Source organism: Lipotes vexillifer, unplaced genomic scaffold (genome assembly GCF_000442215.2).
Source record: "Lipotes vexillifer unplaced genomic scaffold, Lipotes_vexillifer_v1.1 scaffold13, whole genome shotgun sequence".
Classification (NCBI taxonomy): Eukaryota; Metazoa; Chordata; class Mammalia; order Artiodactyla; family Lipotidae; genus Lipotes; species Lipotes vexillifer.
The window spans coordinates 1,427,738-1,446,317 of record NW_006790761.1 but is presented as its reverse complement, the minus strand read 5'-3'; the positions used below and the strand labels follow the sequence as shown (position 1 = coordinate 1,446,317).

General features: G+C 41.7%; 1 protein-coding gene across 1 annotated transcript in view; it reads left to right on the top strand.

The window, feature by feature from the left end:
• Window positions 1-18,580, top strand: part of NSUN4 (NOP2/Sun RNA methyltransferase 4) — a 33,347-nt gene that overhangs the window by 7,952 nt on the left and 6,815 nt on the right. The window contains exons 3-5 of the mRNA XM_007463945.1: window positions 675-829; window positions 4,094-4,254; window positions 17,167-17,291. Of these exons, the coding sequence (XP_007464007.1) occupies window positions 675-829; window positions 4,094-4,254; window positions 17,167-17,291 (441 nt within the window). The remainder of the gene's footprint in view (window positions 1-674; window positions 830-4,093; window positions 4,255-17,166; window positions 17,292-18,580) is intronic.

Below are 18,580 nucleotides of genomic sequence, written 5' to 3'. Positions count from 1 at the left end.
GGCACAGTGGATGGCACTCTTTCCTGAGCCCACAAAGCACTTTGTATTTCAATATGTAACCTAATAAAACTGAGTTCCTACTACATGCCATTCACTGTTTCAGGTGTTGGGGATGTTATAATGAACAAAGCAAGACAAAGTCCCTACCCTCATTCTAATAGGGAGAGAGAGAAGGGGTAAAATACACACAAACCTATACATATAAAGTGAATAATAAATACTTTAAAGAAAAAGAATGCAAGATAGATAGATGGGAGTAGGGGGCTGCTATTTTTAGATGTAGTAGTCAGGGTATGCCAGTGCCTCTTTGATGAGGTAACTTTTGAGGAGGACCTGAAAGAAGTGAGGAAGCAAATGAGGGATATTTGGAGGAAGAGTGTTGTAGGCAGAAAGCACAACAACTACAAAAGCCTGAGACAGGAGTATGCGTGGCTTAATTAAGGAATAGCAAGATGGCTGGTGTGGCTGAAATAGAGTGAGTTGATCTATGTTTTAAAAGGCTGCTCTGGCTGCTATGTAGATGAATGAGTAAGTACACAACTGAGTGTGGGTCTGAGAAATTAGTTTTTGCTGAGTAGAGCTCAGTAGCCCCTGAGGGCATGGACTTGTGACCTTGACTTCCAGTGGGTCTCCTGACTTGGAATTTGACTCTAAGGTGGTCTCCTCTCTTCTAGGTTTGGCAACCTGGGTGTCATGGATTACTACCTGATGGATGCTGCCTCCTTGCTGCCTGTCCTGGCCCTCGGCCTGCAGCCTGGTGACACCGTGCTTGACCTGTGTGCCGCACCTGGGGGAAAGACACTAGCATTGCTTCAGACCGGCTGTTGCCGTAAGTCAGAGGGCTGGTGTCTTGGCAGGGAGGGCTCCTGACCTCACCCAGTCAAGGGCACACTAAATATGATGGGCTTTCTGGTCTGGGTCACAGGTAGAATAGTGCTTGCTTGCTAAGCTGGTGTGTTTTTTCTGTTTGCAATGATTTTCTCTCTTTCTCTGTTACTTGGCCAGGGAAGACTGCTGATCAGAGCAAAGTCTCTGAAGGCAGATTAAAACAGAGCCCTGATTAATCTACCACATGACACTTTTATCCCTCTTCATCTGTTTACTTTGTGTCTAAGATTAAGTTCCATTTCCTTAGCCTGCCAGCTAAAGTGATAAGATCTGGCTACAGCAGCCTGTTATAGCTTTATTTTCATTTTTTAATAAATTTATTTACTTTTGGCTGCGTTGGGTCTTTGTTGCTGCATGCGGGCTTTCTCTAGTTGCGGTGAGTGGCTCACTGCAGTGGCTTCTCTTGTTGTGGAGCACAGGCTCTAGGCGCGCGGGCTTCAGTAGTTGTGGCTTGCAGGCTCTAGAGCGCAGGCTCAGTAGTTGTGATGCACAGGCTTAGTTGCTCCAGGCATGTGGGATCTTCCTGGACCAGGGCTCGAACCCATGGCCCCTGCATTGGCAGGTGGATTCTTAACCACTGCACCACCAGGGAAGTCCCCCGTTATAGCTTTACTGTGTCATTCTGCCCAGGCTTTATGCGCTTCTGCCAAAACCTGCTACTCTCTGTTGCCTGAATAAGCCTCCAACTTTGCCATGTTATGGATTCTCTCTGGAATACCCCCACCTTATCACAGCTGGCCTGTCAATGCCCTTTAAGCTTTCCATCCTCAGCTCAAGTGTTCCACCTCATGGAAGTCTTCCCTCATGATCCCTGCTGGCCAGTTGAGAAGTGCTGCCTCTGTCTCCTGTGCTCCCACACCATGGGCATCACCTTTGCAACTGTTAGCACATTAGCCTTGCATCAGAGCTTTACTGGGTATGCATCTTCTTCCTCCTCAAGATTATAAATTCCTTGAGGACAGGCCCAAGTCTTACTCAATAGTATAGCCCAGGCTGGGCCTTGTACATTGTAAGTATTCACTTCAGCCATTCATTGGCTGACATCCTGCCTTAAATAGGCAGTATTTTTATCTTGAGAAATATCCACAAGGGGGCTGTATTTTTCACACTGATCCTGGAGCTCAGCCAGGCTTAACTTGCCATATGCCCTAGCCTTTTTGTTGGGCCTGGATCCTTCTTTTCTAGTTCTCATTAGCCAACTTGCACAGTTTGAGTCAGCTTCCAGCCTCAAGGTAGGTCCTACAGGTGATTCAGAGAGGTACCACATTTGATCACCAGCTTCTGGAAGTCCAGAGAGAGTGGAGAAGAAATGTTGATATGGTTTAATGGGTCCAATTCAAGGGAGCCCAGCCTGTGTACTGGGCTGTGTTAATCTGACTGAGTGCTGTGAGAATCCATCAGAAGGGGGAATGGATAAGGTAGGGTTACTTGGATGAGGAGGGACTGGAACTCAGAAGAGGAAGAAGGGCCAAGGAGAAGTAACTGAGAGTTGCTTTACTAAGGTATGCTGAATTACCAACACCTCACCCTTCTCCCAGCTCCTCACTCAAATGACTCTGTGATCCCAAGAAGATAGGAATTACAGGGTAAGAAGGGACCAGCCCTCATATTTTATGGAGGGGGAAATTGAGCTCTAGAGAGATTAAATAACTTGAATCTTTTTTTTTTTTTTTCGGTACGTGGGCCTCTCACTGCTGTGGCCTCTCCCGTTGAGGAGCACAGGCTCCGGACACGCAGGCTCGGCGGTCACGGCTCACGGGCCCAGCCGCTCGCGGCATGTGGGATCTTCCTGAACCGGGGCACGAACCTGCGTCCCCTGCATTGGCAGGTGGACTCTCAACCACTGTGCCACCAGGGAAGCCCAATAACTTGAATCTCTTACATGAGTTGGAGGTAGAGCCAGAACTGGAACCCAGCTTTTCTTTTCTCAGTTGATATCCTGCTGCAAATTCCTCTTGAGCAGAGAATCCAATTTTGACGTCTTTGAGTGCCCTAAAAAATGGGGACATATTTCTTTGTGGGAAAACTAAGCTGGTTCACCATTGGATAAGATGTATTCTCTAGTTCTTCACCACAGTGCCACAGTGCCCACTGCTCCCTTTCACTCCTTGACTCTGAGGCCAGGTATCAATTGCCATTTATCATTAATCTTGCAGTAATATTATTTCTTATAGTAGAGCCAAGAGCAAAGTGAGATATCGCTTGAGCTCGTGTCTATCACAAAAGGGAAAATGAAAGAAAGATGATGAATCATTTAGGATTAGGTTTGGTCATATACAATAGAAAACTCAACTAACCAGCTTAAAGAAGAAATGTTTATTTCTCTCTTACATAAGAGAGCTGGGATATAGGCAGTCCAGGGCTGGTATGGAGACTCCACAATTATTAGGGGACTTGGGCTTCTTCTTTCTTTTTGCAACCTATTTTATTGCTGGCTTCCATCCCCAGGATTGCCTCATGGTCCTCATGACTGCTGGAACTCCAGTCATCACATTCAAATTCCAGGCAGGAAGAAAAGACTGAACAAAAGGGGCACATCTCCTGATTGTATCAGTGCCTTTTAAACATTTTCCCAGAAGTCCCACACAATAATTCTGCCTACAACTCATTGACCAAAACTTAGTCATATAGTCTTACTTGGTTGTCAAAAGAGGCTGGGAAATGTAGTGTTTTGGGGAATATTGCTTCCCCCTCCCTCAAGTAAAATTGGAGTTCTATTACTAAGGAATAAGAGGAGAATTAATTTTGGGTAAATAATGTGTAGTATCTACCGAAGACGAAGAGAGACACATATTTCAAGAAAAGTGGGAGAGAACGTATTTCGTTAGAAATAAATGTTTTAAGCTGGTCTGCTTTATTTATTTACATAACCTTTCTGGCCTATGTCGGTGTTTGCCTTTGCAGCCCCCACTCGGGAGTGTCTAGTACTGTGCTATGCATGTAATAAACATTTCTCCTCCACCTGCCCCTGCCCCTGGGGTCTGCATTGATTGGCTATGCCTGAGAATTGGTCTAACTCTTCATTAGCACCATTGCTGGTGGGATGTTTTCTTTTGCTGTGGCCTCTGAAGTTGCTTTATTCCTGCCGTCATAAGATATTCATACTACCCAAAACATCTATAGATTCAGTGCAGTCCCTGTCAAGATTCCAATGGCATTTTTTACAGAAGTAGAAAAAACAATCCTAAAATTTATGCTCCCACAGGCAATCTCGCTGCCAATGATCTCTCCACTTCACGAGCAGGCAGACTACAGAAGGTCCTTCACAGCTATGTGCCTCAAGATGTCAGGGATAGGAATCGAGTTCGAGTCACATCATGGGATGGAAGGAAGTGGGGAGAACTGGAGGGGGACATCTATGACCGGGTGAGTGATTCCTGACCTGGGACATCCAGCTAGCTAAATCTGGCATCCCCATCCTGGCTCTAGGCCCTGAGGGGGTAAGATCTAGCCATATATATTTGAGGATGTACGGCTGACTGTGGACCTGGCCAGCTCTTCATGAGTGATTTGTAGCCATCTGTAGAATTGTTAGCTCAGTTTAGATAACTGGCTACTCCCTTCATTAGAGGCAATTAGCAAAAAGAGTTTGAACCTGTCTGACTAGAAAAAAATTATTAGGCTTATTTTATTTTGCAACTCACTTGGTTGCACAGTAACCCTCATTAAATTAATATGAATAAGTTCATTTTATTTATTTTTGAATATTAATACAGTACATGGTACAGAATGCAGAAGGCACAGCATGGTATCCAGGGAAAAGTATGTTTCCCTCTTACTCCTGTCTCACAGCCATCTACTTCCTCTCCCTCCAGATGACTATTGTCTATATTTTCTACTGTATCCTCTTAAAATATTTTCTTTGTGTATATACAAATATAAATGTGTATTTTAAATCTACAAACAATAAATACTGGAGAGGGTGTGGAGAAAAGGGAACCCTCCCACACTGTTGGTGGGACTGTAAATTGGTACAGCCACTATGGAGAACAATATGGAGGTTCCTTAAAAAACTAAAAGTAGAACTACCATACTACCCAGCAGTCCCACTGCTGGGCATATACCCTGAGAAAACCATAATTCATAAAGAGTCATGTACCACAATGTTCATTGCAGCACTATTTACAATAGCCAGGACATGGAAGCAACCTAAGTGTCCATCGACAGATGAATGGATAAAGAAGATGTGGCACATATATACGATGGAATATTAGTCATAAAAAGAAATGAAATTGAGTTATTTGTAGTGAGGTGGATGGACCTAGAGTCTGTCATACAGCATGAAGTAAGTCAGAAAGAGAAAAATAAATACCTTTTGCTAGAGAAAAACAAATACTGTATGCTAACTCATATACATGAAATCTGAAAATAAAAAAATGGTTCTGACGAACCTAGGGGCAAGACAGGAATAAAGACGCAGACATAGAGAATGGACTTGAGGACACGGGGAGGGGCAAGGGTAGGCTGGGACGAGGTGAGAGAGTAGCATTGGCATATATACACCACCAAATGTAAAATAGATAGCTAGTGGGAAGCAGTTGCATCGCACAGGGAGATCAGCTCTGTGCTTTGTGACCACATGGAGGGGTAGGAGGGAGACACAAGAGGGAGGGGATATGGGGATATATGTATACATATAGCTGATTCACTTTGTTATACAGCAGAAACTAACACAACACTGTAAAGCATTTATACTCCAATAAAGATGTTTTAAAAAAAAAAGGAATGGTAGTATATTTTGTTTACTATTCTGAACTTTGTATTTATTTAAATTTAATAATGTGCCTTGAAGTTCAAGCTTTTGTTTTTGTTTTTGGAGTATAATTGCTGGATAACAGTTTATATGTACTTAGGATATTGACAGAGGTTACTAAATCACTCCCTATGGAGGCCAAATCAGTTTCATTTCTACTGGTAATGAATAAGAGTACTGTTTCCTCATATCCTGCCACCATTGATGTTGTCCAACTTTTTGTTTTTTGCCAAACTGAAGCATCTGATTTGCATTTTGTTATGAATGAAGTTGAAAGTCATTTCATATATTTTTTTTAATTTTAAAAATTTATTTTATTTTATTTATTTTTGGCTGCATTGGGTCTTTGTTGCTGTGTGCAGGTTTTTTCTCTAGTTGCGGCGAGTGGGGGCTACTCTTGGTTGCGGTGCGCAGACCTCTCATTGCGGTGGCTTCTCTTATTGCGGAGCACGGGCTATAGGCACATGGGCTTCAGTAGTTGTGGCTCGTGAGCTGTAGAGCGCAGGCTCAGTAGTTGTAGCACACAGGCTTAGTTGCCCTGCGGCATGTGGGATCTTCCCAGATCAGGGCTCGAACCCACGTCCCCTGCATTGGCAGGTGGATTCTTAACCACTGCGCCACCACGGAAGCCCCTCATTTCATATTTTTAAGTTGTTTGTATTTTCTTTTAATTGGCACATTCTAAAAACATTTACTTAAAACATATACTTCTAAAAATGTAAAAAATATTGTCTCTATTGTTGTCATATTGTTGTCATATTGCTATTGTCTCTGTGTTGTCATCTGACACATTTGTCTAATATGTCCAGTTCTTACCATCTTGCCTCAGCCACGCTAAGAAATTGAAAGACCAAGGCTTATAGAATCTTGGATATCTTGAGAGACCTGCTTCCCACCTGTGTAGGAATCCCCTATTCAGCTCTTTTGGTATGGGGGCAGCAGATTGGAGAGAGCATGACCTCTGCTGTCGGCCTAACTTGTTTCTGTATCACAAGGTTGCCACTTATCTCCTTTGGGAAAGCTGCTTGATCTCGCTGAACTTCAGCCTCTTCATTTGTAAAATAGGAAATACTGCTATATAAGATTATTATGAGGATTCATAATGAGCATATCCAGGGAAAGTGCTTAGTACATCAACTGGCCTTGAAGATTAGGCAGGTAGTAGCTATCATCGTTATTCAGCTTGTGCTTTCACACTTTCATTGAGAGGGGCTCACTGAGGTTTGGTGGTTGAGCACCTCTGCTGTTAGAAAATTCTTCCTCTTATTGAATTAAGATGTGTAGATTTTATGGTATATGGTTGAGTACAGGGATTCTAGAGTCATACTGCTTGGATCGGAGTCCTGGCTCTATCACTTATCGGCCAGAGAACTTTGGGCAAGTTAACCACTGTGCCACCAGGGAAGTCCCAGGAAGGTTTATATTTTAATTCTACATTAGAAAATTTCAATATGAAAACTCTTTGGGGGTTTAATTCTACTGGTGGTTGTTTCTGCTAACGCTTGCTCAAGGAGGCTTGTTTCCCTTTAAATATTCCCCGCCCCGCACCCCGTATGCGGGCCTCTCACTGTTGTGGCCTCTCCCATTGCGGAGCACAGGCTCCAGACACGCAGGCTCAGCGGCCATGGCTCACAGGCCTAGCCTCTCCGCGGCATGTGGGATCTTCCTGGACCGGGGCACGAACCCGTGTCCCCTGCATCGGCAGGCAGACTCTCAACCACTGCGCCACCAGGGAAGCCCTTCCTTTAAATTTTGTGGTCATTTTTATCACCTTTCATAATTTTCTAATAATTTTTCTGTTGGAGTATAATAGAAGTGATCAAATCATCAATATACTGCTTAAAGAATGATCTTATAGTGAAATATATTATTACTACCCTTTCAAGAAGTATGATACTACCAGCATCCCAGAAACTCTTATGCCCCTTTCTGTCTTCCTAGAGGTGATCACTATTCTGACTTCTAAAACCATGGATGTATTTCATATAAATGTAATCATATAGCATGTACTCTTATCTGACTTTTTTCTCTCATTATGTTTGTGAGATTCATCCATGTTGTTGCCCCTGGCAGTGGTTTATTCATTGTTGTTGCTGTATTATATATTATGGTATATATACAGAATTTATAGTCTATTCTATTCGTAAGAGACATTTGGGTCACTTCCAGTTTGGGGCTATTACAAACAACACTGCTGTGAACATTCCTGTAAATGTGTTTTGTTGCACTATGTACACATTTCTGTTGAATTTCTGAGTCATAGAGTATGTATATGTTCAGTTTTAGTCACTACTGTCAAAGTTTTCCAAGTGATTGTGCGAGTTTTCATTCCTACCTACAGTGCATGAAAATTCCTGGTGTTCCACAACCTTATCAACATATACTATTTTGAGACTTTGCTGGTGGTCCAGTGGTTAAGACTCTGTGCTTCCACTGCAGGGGGCACAGGTTTGATCTCTGGTCGGGGAACTAATATCCTGTGTCCCTCATGCTGTGTGATGCGGCCAAAAAAAAAAATATGTGTGTGTGTGTGTGTGTGTGTGTGTGTGTATACACTATTTTTTCCTCATTTTAGCCATTTTGGTGGGTGTGTAATGGTATTTGCATTGTGATGTTAATTTTTGTTTTACTGATGACTAATGAGTTTGGACACCTTTTCATGTGTTGATTGGCTATTTTTTTTTGAAGTGAGAATTCAAGTCTTTTGCCTGTTTTTCCTATTATCTGTCTCTTTTTAATGTGTCTGTCTATTTTTATTTATTTATTTTTAAATTTTATTTACTTTTTATTTTATTTATTTATTTGGCCGCACCACAGGGCTTGTGGGATCTTAGTTCCCTGACCAGGGTTTGAACCCGTTCCCTCACATTCCCTCAGCAGTGAAAGTGTGGAGTCCTCTGTATTTAAGGATTTACTTCTTATTTATTTATTTATTTTTGGTTGCGTTTGGTCTCAGTTGCAGCATGCGGGATCTTTCATTGTGGCACATGGGCTCTTTGTTGCGGCATGTGGGCTTCTCTCTAGTTGTTGCACGTGGGCTCCAGAGCTCGCGGGCTCAGTAGTTGTGGCGCGGGCTCCAGAGCGTATGGTCCCTATAGTTGTGGCATGCGGGCTCTAGTTGCGGTGCATGGGCTTAGTTGCCCCACGGCATGTGGGATCTTAGTTCCCCGACCAGGGATTGAACCTGTGTTGCCTGCATTGGAAGGTGGATTCTTAGCCACTGGACTACCAGGGAAGTCCCCTTGTTTGTCTCTTTTTAATGTGTGAATGTTCCTTTATGTATTCTGGATATGAGTCCTTTATTGAATATATATGTATTATAAATATATTCTTCCACTCTGTAACTTATCTTTTCGCCCTCTTAGGATGAAACAGAAGTTCTTAATGTAGTCTAATTTATCACAATGTTTAATGCTTTTGGGTCTTATTTTTTTTTATTTATTTTATTGAAGTATAGTTGATTTACAATGTTGTGTTAATTTCTGCTGTACAGCACAGTGATTCAGTTATACAAATATATATATAGTCTTTTTCACATTCTTTTCCATTATAGTTTATCACAGGATATTGAATATAGTTTCCTGGGTTATACAGTAGGACCTTGTTTATACATTCTATGTATAATAGTTTGCGCCTGCTAATCCCAAACTCCCAATCCATCCCTCCCCCAACCCCTCTCCCCTTTGGCAACCACAAGTCTGTTCTCTATGTCTGTGAGTCTCTTTCTATTTTGTATATAAGTTCATTTGTGTCATATTTTAGATTCCACATATAAGTGATATCATATGGTATTTGTCTTTCTCTTTCTGACTTACTTCACTTAGTATGATAATCTCTAGGTCCGTCCATGTTGCTGCAACTGGCATTATTTCATTCTTTTTTGTGGTTGAATAGTATACCATTATATATATGTACCACATCTTCTTTATCCATTCATGTGTCAGTGGACATTTAAGTTGTTTCCTTGTCTTGGCTATTGTGAATAGTGCTGCTAGGGACATAAGGGTGCATGTATCTCTTTGAATTATAGTTTTGTCTGGATATATGCCCAGGAGTGGGATAGCTGGATCATACGGCAACTCTATTTTTAGTTTTTTGAGGAACCTCTTTACTGTTTTCTGTAATGGCTGCACCAATTTACATTCCCACCAACAGTGTAGGAGGGTTCCGTTTTCTTCACATTAGGTCTTATTTAAGATACCTTTGCCTACCCTAAGGTAATAAAGATATTCTAGTATTACCTTCTAGAAACATTTTTGTTTTACCTTTGTCACTTAGATTTACAGTCCAGCTGGAACTGATTTTTATGTGTAGTGAACAAAGTTAGGATACTAAAAATGGTATTTAGTTGACCCAGTATCAGTTATTGAAGAGATTATTCATTTTCCACAGCTCTGCCTTGTCACCTTTGTCATAAATCAAGTATCCATATATATGTGGGTCTGTTTCTGGACTCTGTTCTGTTCTATTGGCCTATTTATCTTTCTTTTCAAGAAACTATACTGTCTTCATTGCTGTGGCTTTATAATAAGTCTTTAATATCTGGTATACTAAATCCGCTAACTTTATCTTTGAATTTCTCTTGGCTCTTCTTGGTTCTTTTGTATTTTCATAAATTTTGTCAATTTACACAACAAGACTTTCAGGGCTTTTGCCAGGAATTACATTGAGTCTAAAAACCATATTTGAAAGATAATTTCACTGGACATAGAATTCTATATTGGTAATTGTTTCCTTTTAGCATTTTGAAGGTCTTGTTTTTTTATTTTTTTTAATATTTATTTATTTATTTGGCTGCGCTGGGTCTTAGTTGAGGCAGATGGGATATTTGTTGTGGTGTGCGGGATCTTTAGTTGCAGCATATGGGATCTAGTTCCCTGACCAGAGATTGAACCTGGGCCCCCTGCATTGGGAGCGTGGAGTCTTAGCCACTGGACCACCAGGGAAGTCCCTGAAGATCTTATTTATCTTGCTATTCATTGTTTCTGTTGAGAAGTCAACTATAAGTCTTATTAAAACTTCTTGAGGGGAATTTCCTGGCAGTCCAGTGGTTAGGACTCAGTGCTTTCACTGCCGGGGCCTGGGTTCAGTCCTTGGTCAGAGAAATAAAATCCCACAAGCCATGAGGCATGCCCCCCACCCCCCCAAAAAAACCTCCTTTAAAGGTGGTGTGTATATCTCCTGCCTGGGGTTCATAGTGCTTCCTGAATCTGTGGTTTGATTTTCTCATCAGTTTTAGAAAATTCTCAGTCATTATCTCTTCATATAATTTTTTTGTTTCATTTTTTTCTCACAATTTTGGGACTTTAATTACATGTATGTTAGGTTTTTTCACCATGTCCCATATAAATTTTATATTCTTTCCTATATTTCTCTCCTTTTTCCCATCATGATTCAATCTGGATGTCGTGTTTGCCCTGATTCACCAGTCCTTTCTTACCTGTGTCTAATAAGCTGTTAAATACATCTGTTGAGGTCTTTTAAAAAATTGAGAAATAATTGACATACATATTAATATTGTATTAGTTTTAGGTGTACAACATAATGATTTGATATATGTGTATGTTGTGAGATGATTATCACAATAAGTTTAGTTAATTAACATTTATCACCACACATAGTTAACAAATTTTTTTTTTTTTTGGCTGCCGTGCAGCCTGTGGGATCTTAGTTCCCTGACCAGGGATTGAATCCGTGCCCCTTGCAATGGAAGCGTGCAGTCTTAACCACTGGACCACCAGGGAAGTCCCACAAATTTTTTTCTTATCATGAGAACCTTTTTTTTTGGCTGCACCACACAGCTTGTGGGATCTCAGTTCCCTGACCAGGGACTGAACCTGGGCTACAGCAGTGAAAGCTCAGAATCCTAACCAATAGGCCACCAGGGAACTTCTGAGAACTTTTAAAATCTACTCTCTTAGCAACTTTCAAATATATAATACAGTATTGCTAACTATAGTCATCATGTTGTACATTATATCCCCAGGACTTATTTGTTTTATAACTGGAAGTTTGTACCTTTTAATCACCTTCACCCATTGCGCCCACCCTCCACTCCCTGCCTCAGGTAACCACTACTCTGTTCTCTGTATCTACTAGTACTTTCTTTCTTTCTTTTTTTTTTTTTTTACATTTTGCATATAAGTGAGATCATACAGTATTTGTCTTTCTCTGTCTGACTTATTTCACTTAGCATAATGCCCTCGAGGTCCATCCATATTGTCTCAAATGGAAGAATTTCCTTCTCTTCTGTGGCTCAGTAATATTCAGTTGTATATATATTCCACATTTTCTTTATTCATTCATCTGTTGATGGGCACTTAGTTTGTTTCCATGTCTTGGCTATTGTAAATAATGCTGCAGTGATCATGGGGGTGCAGATATCTTTTCAAAGTTAAGTTTTTGTTATCTTCAGGTAAATACCTAGAAGTAGAATTTCTGGATGATATGATAGTTCTATTTTTTATTTTTTGAGGAACCACCATACTGTTGTCCATAGTGGCTGCAGTAACTTATATTCTCACTGCATCTATTGAGTTCTTGATTTCAGTTATTATATTTTCCAGTTTTAGAATTTCCAGCTGATTATTTTTTTAAAATTCTAGTTCCGTAGAAATTAGAAATGATAAAATTTTATGTCTTTTCATCTAACTTCTTGAACATATGCATAATTTTTTCAAATACTATGATAATTCTAGTATTTGGATCTCATGGGTCAGCTTCTGTGATCTATTTTTTCTCTTGTTTTTTGGTCATTTGGTTTTATCTCCTGGTATTAGTGATTTTTTTGTTAGAATGCCAGACATTTTGTGTGAAAAATTGCAGGGATAATCTGAGGCTCTAGATATCTTCCTCTAGAAAGGATTTGATTTTCCTAAGGCTGACAGTTAACATCAGAGCAGATCATCTTAATTCAGCCAGAAATTAGTCTGATTCAAAGCTGGAGTTTGTGAGGGCTGTTCTTTTTCCAGTTTACCTTTATACGTAGGGTATTTAATTTCAGCACTCTAGCTCAAGGCATGAGGTGTTTCTTTACTAGGACCCTCTACACCTTGGTGTGGACTCTGAACTCCAGTTTTTGTCCCCACAGTTCTATAAGACTGCTGAAAGTTCTCTTCATCTTCTCAACCCCTTATTTGTCACAGTAGAGCTGAATGCTTCTGGCTTACCTACCTGTACTTTTTCCTCTCTAGGATCTTAGCCCCTCAGTTCTTGGTTCTTTAGTAGATCTCTAATGATTTCAGATAGATATTTTAAATATTTTGTCAAGCATTTCTAATTGTTCCACCAGGAACATTGGTTTACAAGCTATTCTGCTTTTACTAGAAGTGTAAAGCCTGATTTTGTTTATTGTCAGCTTATGATCATTGCCTAGTTAATTAAAAAAGCCCTGGTTTAATCATTGATTTTCATTCCTCCAGAAAGGAACCTGCATTTGCTTTGCCAGGTGTTTGGGGGATCGCTCAATCCAGGACCATTTATTGCTCTCCAGGGGGTTTTCTGGATCATGCAGGCATCATGAGTTCGAACCTCCTATCTGAGTGGTTACAAATTCTCAGGGAGACTTTTTTTTCTTTTTGCCTGGAGTTAAAGCCAAAACAGACAAGTTCTCTTGTCTTCCATTGTGTCTGATTTTTCTTTTTTTGGCTGTGCCACGTGGCATGTGGGATCTCAGTTCCCCATCCAGGGATTGAATCTGTGCCCCCTGCATTGGACACACAGAGTCTTAACCACTGGACTGCCAGGGAAGTCCCATTGTGGCTGATTTTTTTCCTCCCTAGTTCATACTTTGATTGAGCATGTAGCCTTTTAAGGATTTTGACTTTTCTATGGATATCCATTCCAATTCTGTACCTCAAGTGTCCAGTTTTCTGCCCTCCAAGGCTTTGGGTTACTAGGGATTGATAAAAGATAGAAGGCACCTCCAATGGGCACATGAAAATATGATCAACATTGCTAATTATTAGAGAAATGCAAATGAAAACTACAACGTGGGGACTTCCCTGGTGGCGCAGTGATTAAGAATCTGCCTGCTGGGACTTCCCTGGTGGCGCAGTGGTTAAGAATCCACCTGCCAATGCAGGGGACACGGGTTCAAGCCCCGGTCCAGGAAGATCCCACATGCCGTGGAGCAACTAAGCCCATGCACCACAACTACTGAGCCTGTTCTCTAGAGCCTGCGAGCCACAACTACTGAGCCTGTGTGCCACAATTACTGAAACCCATGCGTCTAGAGCCAGTGCTCTGCAACAAGAGAAGCCACGGCAATGAGAAGCCCACACACCTCAATGAAGAGTAGCCCCCACTTGCTGCAACTAGAGAAAGCCCGCGTGCAGCAATGAAGACCCAACGCAGCCAAAGATAGATAGATAGATAGATAGATAAATAAATAAATAAATAAATAATTAAATAAAAAAGAGTCTGCCTGCCAATGCAGGGGACATGGGTTCAATCCCTGGTCCAGGAAGATCCCACATGCCATGGAGCAGCTAAGCCTGTGTGCCACAACTACTGAGCTTGCGCTCTAGAGCCTGCAAGTCACAACTACTGAGCCTGTGTGCCACAACTACTGAAGCCTGCACACCTAGCACCCATGCTCCGCAACAAAGAAGCCACCACAATGAGAAGCCCGTGCACCTCAATGAAGAGTAGCCCCCACTTGCCGCAGCTAGAGAAAGCCCACGTGCAGCAGTGAAGACCCAATGCAGCCAAAAAATAAAAATAAAAAAGAACTACTACAATGCGGTATCACCTCACACCAGTCAGAATGGCATTCATCAAAAAGTCTATAAATAATAAACAGTGGAGAGGGTGTGGAGAATAGAGAACCCTCCTACACGGTTGGTGGGAATGTAAATTGGTGCAGCCACAATGGAAAATGGTATGGAGGTTTCTCAGAAAACTAAAAATAGAGTTGCCATATGATGCAGCTATCCCACTCCTTGACATATGTCCAGACAAAACTATAATTCAAAGAGATACATGCACCCCCATGTTCATAGCAGTATTATTTACAAGGGCCAAGACTTGGAAGCAATCTAAATGTCTATTGACAGATGAATGGATAAAGAAGATGCGGTACATATATACGGTGGAATACTACTCAGCCACAAAAAAGAATGAAATAATGCCTTTTGCAGCAACATGGATGGACCTAGAGATTATCATACTAAATGAAGTAAGTCAGACAGAGACAGACAAATATCACAGATCACTTACATGTGGAACCTAAAAAAAAAGATACGAATGAACTTATTTACAAAATAGAGACTCACAGACATAGAAGACAAACTTATGGTTACCAAAGGGGAAGGGGGGAGGGATAAATTAGGAGTTTTAGGATTAGCAGGTACAAACTACTGTATATAAAACAGATAAACAACAAGGTCCTGGGAGTTCCCTGGTGGCCTAGTGGGAAGTGTGCTATAGGGAATATAGTTCCCAAAGCACAGGGAACTCTATTCAGTATCTTGTAATAAACTACAAAGAAAAGAATCTGAAAAATAATATATATAATATATACGTGTAAATATATATATTTACTGAATCACTTCACTGTATACCGGAAACTAATACAACATTGTAAGTCAACTATACTTCAATTAAAAAAAATTTTTAAAAATAGAAGGCATCGGCATCAGCTCTGGAATCCCTCCCTGGATTTGTGCTCCTGGTTTTTCTTTGGCTTCTGAGGATTTCTCTAATTTTCTATGAGCTATGCATTTAAAAGTATTAAAAATATATATATATATATATATATATATATATATATATATATGCACTTAAAGAAAATCCAAAACAAACTGCATATGTATGTTTTGGAATAAAAACAGAGCCACTATTTTATAGCTTAATTTTTTGCGGTACGCGGGCCTCTCACTGTTGTGGCCTCTCCCGTTGCAGAGCACAGGATCCGGATGCACAGGCTCAGCGGCCATGGCTCATAGGCCCAGCCGCTCCGCGGCATGCGGGATCTTCCCGGACCGGGGCACGAACCCACGTCCCCTGCATCAGCAGGCGGACTCTCAACCACTGCGCCACCAGGGAAGCCCTTAAAAATATATTTTATGTTTAGATATTTTGTATCACAAGGGTTTCAAGATATCTAGTTTACTACGTTCCTGGAAACAGAAGGTATTAATTTCTTCTATCGCGTGGTTTCTAAACATCCCAGTGGCCCTTCTCTGAGCATTCCTATGCCCTTCTCTGAGCATTCCTATTTAGTTAATGTCTATTTTTCCTGTGGACGCTAGCTGCATCACATTTCTTGAGATACGACCTGACTAGAATACAAGGTAGTCGTTATTTCTCTTACTCTGTGTACACTGTATCAATTCATTCAGCCTAGGAGTACATCAGAATATTGAACACTGGGTCATTACTAATTTACTTGGAATTTCTGCTTGACTGAAAATTTGTAGATCTTTTCCACAGATGATTTTACTTCTTCTTTTAAATAAATTTTATTCAATTTATTTTTTAGCTGCATCGGGTCTTCATTGCTGCATGCGGGCTTTCTGTAGTTGCGGCAAGCAGGGGCTACTCTTCATTGCGATGCACACGCTTCTCATTGCAGTGTCTTCTCTTGTTGTAGAGCATGTGCTCTAGGCACGTGGCTTCAGTAGTTGTGGCTCACAGACTCTAGAATGCGGGCTCAGTAGTTGTGGCGCACAGGCTTAGTTGCTCTGCGGCATGTGGGATCTTCCCAGACCAGGGCTGGAATGCATTTCCCCTGCACTGGCAGCTGGATTCTTATCTACTACACCACTAGGGAAGTCCTGATTTTACTTTTTGAAATGTAAATACAGGACTGTTTTTTTTGTGGGGGGTGGGTAGGTTTTTTTTGTTTTTTGTTTGGTCTTTAGTGCCCATCGCAGAGTAGGCTATTAGTAAATAAATGAATAACTTTATTTATTTATTTATTTTTGTCCACATTGCGCAGCTTGTGGGATCTTTGTTCCCTGATCAGGCATTGAACCCAGGCCCTCAGCAGTGAAAGCGTGGAGTCCTAACCACTGGACCACTGAGGAATTCCTCAATGAATGAATGACTTTCCAGCTCTCACTTTAAAACTTTTCCATACTGGATATGACATTGTTTTAGCATAAGATAATTTTGAATCCTGATCCTGTTATTCAATATATTAGCTACGCTTTGAGTATTATATCATCTGTAAATTGGATGTTTTCATTCAGATAGCTAGGGACAGAGTCAAGGACAGAGCCCTGAAGCACTGAAGACTTCTTTTTAGGTTGATATCAATTACTTAATTCAGTTTTTTGTATGTTGGTTTTGGCTTTTTGCCCAGCCATGAGTATACTTAGATGTACTATTTTCCCACTGATTATTTCACAATTGTCCACCAGGTTAAAGTGAGAAGCTTTGTCAGATGCTCTGCAGTGGGGGGATGGGCTAGGGGAGCACTCTGCAGAGCCCTCCAGGTTAGGGCCCTAAAACACCCCTGGCCTGAGGAAGAGGAGCCTGTAAGGAGCCCTAATACTTTACCCCTTAACACTCCTGGGCAGGTGCTGGTGGATGTGCCCTGTACGGCAGACCGCCACTCCCTTCACGAGGAGGAGAACAACATCTTTCAGCCTTCAAGGAAGAAGGAGCGGCAGGTGTTGCCCATGTTGCAGGTGCAGCTTCTTGCGTGAGTAATAGATTTACAGAAACTCAGGACTTTGGGCCAGAGTGCTGTGGGGGGGTCTGGTCACCTGGGGGGCTTGGGGGCTCGAAGCTCTTTCCAAGACCATTACCCGTAGAAGGGTCTTCTGGCTGGGAATCTGCCTGGAGGAGACAATCATCATTGGATGGTCTTTCTCTGGGACATAAAGACTCTATGTGGAGATTGGTTCAAGATGGTGTAGTAGAAGGACGTGCGCTCACTCCCTCTTGCGAGAGCACCGGAATCACAGCTAACTGATGAACAGTCATCAACAGGAAGGCACTGGAACTCAACAAAAGAGATACCCCACATCCAAAGACAAAGGAGAGGCCACAATGAGATGGTAGGAGGGGTGCAATCACAATAAAATCAAATCCCATAACCGCTGGGTGGGTGACTCACAAACTGGAGTGAAGGTTCTGAGCCCTACATCAGGCTTCCCAACCTGTGGATCTGGCAGTGGGAGGAGGAATTCCTAGAGAATCAGACTTTGAAGGCTAGTGGGATTTGATTGCAGGACTTTGACAGGACTGGGGGAAACAGACTCCACTCTTGGAGGACACACACAAAGTAGTGTGCGTATCAGGACCCAGGGAGAAGGAGCAGTGACCCCATAGGAGACTGAACCAGACCTACCTGCTAGTGTTGGAGGGTCTCCTGCAGAAGCGGCAGGGACAAGGACACTGGCAGCAGAGGTTCTAGGACGTACTCCTTGGCATGAGCCCTCCCAGAGCCCTCCATTAGCCCCACCAAAGAGCCTCTAGACTCCAGTGCTGGTCACCTCAGGCCAAACAACCAACAGGGAGGGAGCTCAGCCCCACCCATCAGCAGGCAAGCCAATTAAAGTTTTACTGAGCTCTGCCCATCACCAATCCTTCCCATCAGAAAGCTTGCACAGGCCTCTTAGATAGCCTCATCTGCCAGAGGGCAGACAGCAGAAGCAAGAAGAACTACAGTCCTGCAGCCTGTGGAACAAAAACCACATTCACAGAAACATAGATAAAATGAAAAGGTAGAGGACTATGTACCAGATGAAGGAACAAGATAAAATCCCAGAAAAACAACCAAATGAAGTAGAGATAAACAACCTTCCAGAAAAAGAATTCAGAATAATGATAGTGAAGATGATCCAGGACCTCAGAAAAAGAATGGAGGCAAAGATCGAGAAGATGAAAGAAAGGTTTAATAAAGACCTAGAAGAATTAAAGAACAAACAAACAGAGGTGAACAATACAATAACTGAAATGAAAAATACACTAGAAGAAATCAATAGC